Consider the following 3,968-nt stretch of genomic DNA (forward strand, 5'->3'; position numbering starts at 1 on the left):
ACTGCTACGACCGACCGGCCGCTCACTGGCTGAGCGAGGTGCGGGCGCAACACTGAGGGGTGCGATCCGTTGCTGGTCACAAAAAAAGACAAAAAGGAAAAAAATAAAATAAAAAAAAATAAAGCTATGAGACTGGCAGAAATTATCAGGAGAGTGAGAACAGAGAGTGCCAAGGACTAAGCCAGTGGACACTCCAACATTAAGAAAAAGAAGCATCTGCAAAGAAGACTGAGCATGAGTACTGATGAGATAGGAAGAAAACCAAGTGAGTGTAGTGTCTTGGAAAATAAGAGAGGAAAACATATCAAGGAGGGAGTAACCAACCATGTTGAATGCTGCTAATATGCCAAGTAAGATGAGAATAGTAACTGGGTATTAGATTTGACCTCAGAAAGGTCATTGGTATGAGGGAAAGACCAAAAGAAGGAGGTTTAAGAAAGGCAGAAGAAGAACTGGAGATAAGATGGACAGACAGCTATTTTGAGGGGTTGTCACAAAAGAGAATGAAGAAATGAAATACTGTGGGCAGGGAAAATGGAGTCAAAGGGAGAATTTCTTAAGGTTATTTTAGGGCATGTTTTTATGTGCTACTGAGAGCAATCCGGTACAAAACAAAAACTGATAATGAGAGAGGAGAATTGTTGAAGTGATACCCCTGAGTAAGTTAGAAAAGATAAAATCTAGTGGAGAAATCAGCTACAAATAGAAGCAAAGTTAACTGAGCTATAGTAACAGAGAAAAGGCAGATATGGTCATGCAGGTGATGGGAGGTAGGTATACAAGAGTGTTCAAAAAGTTCAAAGAAAAATAGAATTAAAAGATAATATGAATTTTTCCTTGAACTTCTAAAGAACCCTTGTATATGGGGGTGGGAGTCTGCAGAAGTTCTCTTATTGCATTACTTTTCTCAGTGGAAGTTCTGGCAACTGTAATAAGCAACACAAAAAAGCAAAAACTACTGGTCTGTCATAATTTGTCTTACTTGATCCACTCATGTTAACCCATGGTGTTTTCTTCTTCTAAAAATGCTCATATTTTTACATACAACTGGGCCAGGGAAACCTAAGTATTTGCCAATAGTTCAATACATATAAGGTTCACCAATAAAAATATGTGACAAACAGGAAAGAATGATATGAGTTATTCAGATTTATTTTTATGCCTTGGTAGAAGCCTCATTTATATGATGATAAATTATTTACTTCAAGTTTTAGGACACTGACCTATAATCTAAAAAAAAACCCCAAAACCCTTTCCTTCATAGGGCTTTTCCTCTACGAAAGAGAAGTATTCTAAAATTTCACATGTAAAAGTAAAATGCACTTTTCAACAACAGGAGATTTTGACTTTGCTTATGTGGAGAAATACAAGTTTTCAAGGGTACTTACCAACAGTGGTCACAGGAGGCTGGGAAGGGTACTGAGAACTTGTTGTGGCAGGATATGGACCACCAGGTGGGTAAGGACAGCCTGGGTAACCACTAAAGAAAAAAACAAAAAACATTGAATGTTAAGATGACCCAGCACGATAGTATTTTTAAGAACCCTGTTCAGGAAATTAAGCTTGACATACTGTTGTTTTACCATTTAATGAATTTATAATTTTAGAGCTTCAGGTGTTTATTTGAGTAAAGTTCTATGCAAATTCTATTAATGGCACTGGATTTACTCTTAAAGTGAATGGTTAAATACTCTTGCTTGGCCCTGGTTATTTCGGGATCATCTTCACAGGAGCAGAAAGCAACTACAGTATTTCTAGTTCAGTATCAGAAGGAACAAATATTTTGTGGGAACTTTCTGTTCTGATTTCCTAGAATATACGGAAAAGATACTATTTAACTTTTATGTGTGGCTCATTGGTAACCTTTGCGAATACAAAGGTACTTGAAAAAGTTCATGGAAAAATAGAATTAAAAGATGTACAAATTTTCCCACAAACTTTTTGACGTACCCTCATATTTAATCTGAAAATATACCTCTTCAAATAGTTTTTTAAAAACTTTCTTCTCACTCTGTGGATAGTTTGTCTCACTCATGTATTCACATCAAAGTCAGAAGGAACTTTCCTTAGAGGTATTCTCCTCCATCTCCTATCCAACATCTTATCTATAAATATTATTTACAACATCCCTGACAAACGGTCACCTTTTTCTATTGAACACTAAACATGATTTCAATATAACTTCTTAATACTAGTCCTAAATTTGCATTCTGGAAGACCATTTGAATATATGAAGACTCCTAACACTCAAATACTTGAAAAATGTCTAACATTTTCCCCTCAGTGTTTTCTTCTACAGGTTAAATATTCTTAATTCCTCCAACCATTCTTCACAGGATTTAATTTTTAGATATAATCACTTTCCTCTGAATGCTCACGAGTTTGTCAGTGCTTCCCTTATAATGGAGAAGAAAAGTAAAACAATGATTACTAGCTACCTGTTAATTGGACAATAAATCTAATCCTATTTTAGCTGCAATTGTCAGATCTATGACATTTGCAATTCTGATTAACACGTCTTCTACAAGCCCATTAAAATTACTCATTAAAAAGAGTTAGCACAGAGCCGTGAAGCAACAGCTCTTTCTGAGTTCATGGTTAATAATCCTTTTTCAGTGCAGTGGTTCAAAGATTCTCTTATCTATACTACCAGCTTATGCTTTATAACTTGTCCCCAACAAAAAAATTTTGTAAATGACCTGCTGAAGATTCAATACAGTCATGATAACTTGCTTATCTATCAGTATGGATGCAAAATCAAAAAGGAAAAATTTTAAGCATGTTTCTAGTCTCTGGTAATTCATGCTATGATGTTGTAAGGAAAAAATGCCAATCTTACTCAAATTTCTGAACCCACCTTTTTGAAAACTGAGATAAATTGCTCATTTTTCTGGAATTCCTCCCATTTTTCATACCTTTTCAAAAACAATCTGAATTTTTCACTAACTTGGTATAAAATTCTCCTAGGCGTACAGATATTAACTTCAGAGAACTCCCTGCCTCTTTACTTTGTTTGCTCAATTTCCCCTTCATGGTTATTCTCCATGTTTAGGGTTAATAATTTTTCTTGAGTAAAAAAATAATTGAGTTGTGCTACTTTCTATCTTTGCAGACTGTTTTATTTTTTCTTCCTTTTTGTCTTTTTTCGTGACCGGTAACGGGATCGCAACCCTCGGTGTCGCGCCCGTACTGCGCGGGGCAACGGGATCACAACCCTCGGTGTCGCGCCCGCACTGCGCTCAACCAGTGAGCAGACTGGTCTCTATATGGGATCCGAACCCTCGATGGAAGCGCCGCTGGGCTCCCAAGTGCCGCACTCTACCGAGTGCGCCACTGGGCCGGCCCTGTGTACTTTTCTATATGTTTAAAATATTCCAGAATTTGAAAAATAAATAAGGTACTAAAATCACTGAAACATTTTCATCTCTCATATTGGAAATACTTCAAAATTTTTAACATTGATAACCTGTTGGTGGGAGACTACAAACTGGGATAAGCTTTTTGAAGGAGAATTGGCATCATCCATCAGAAATTTAAATGTGCATACCCTTTGCTCGAGCAATTATGCATCCAGGAATCTATCCCATGAGTTTATTTACATACAAGGACAAACAAATCTTTGGGGAGGTTTACTTTGCTTTAGTACTTGATAAGAGTAAAAAAACGAGTAAAACTTATTTTTCTATAGGAGGGATGTTTAAAGTACAGTACATCCCTATGATGAAATTGTCAAAATTAGGTAAAGTCACGTATATAAGAATATACTGACATGGGATGAGTGTCGACATATCTCTAATGAAAAAAGCAAGTTGCATATGATAACTTTGTAAAAGATACTTTTTTTTTTCTTTTTGTCTTTTTCTACTGACCGGTAACGGGATCGCAACCCTTGGTGTCGCGCCCACACTGCGCTCAACCAGTGAGTGGACCAGTCTCTATATGGGATCCGAACCCTCGGCGGGAGCGCC

The 3,968-nt window shown here is 36.8% G+C and overlaps 1 protein-coding gene across 2 annotated transcripts in view; it reads right to left on the minus strand.

Annotated features, from left to right (window-relative positions):
• Window positions 1–3,968, minus strand: part of TSG101 (tumor susceptibility 101) — a 52,217-nt gene that overhangs the window by 19,211 nt on the left and 29,038 nt on the right. For both annotated transcript variants that reach the window (XM_008590644.1, XM_008590645.1), the window contains one exon: window positions 1,389–1,480. In XM_008590644.1, the coding sequence (XP_008588866.1) occupies window positions 1,389–1,480 (92 nt within the window). The remainder of the gene's footprint in view (window positions 1–1,388; window positions 1,481–3,968) is intronic.

Source organism: Galeopterus variegatus, unplaced genomic scaffold (genome assembly GCF_000696425.1).
Source record: "Galeopterus variegatus unplaced genomic scaffold, G_variegatus-3.0.2 Scaffold6246, whole genome shotgun sequence".
In the NCBI taxonomy this organism is placed as follows: domain Eukaryota; kingdom Metazoa; phylum Chordata; class Mammalia; order Dermoptera; family Cynocephalidae; genus Galeopterus; species Galeopterus variegatus.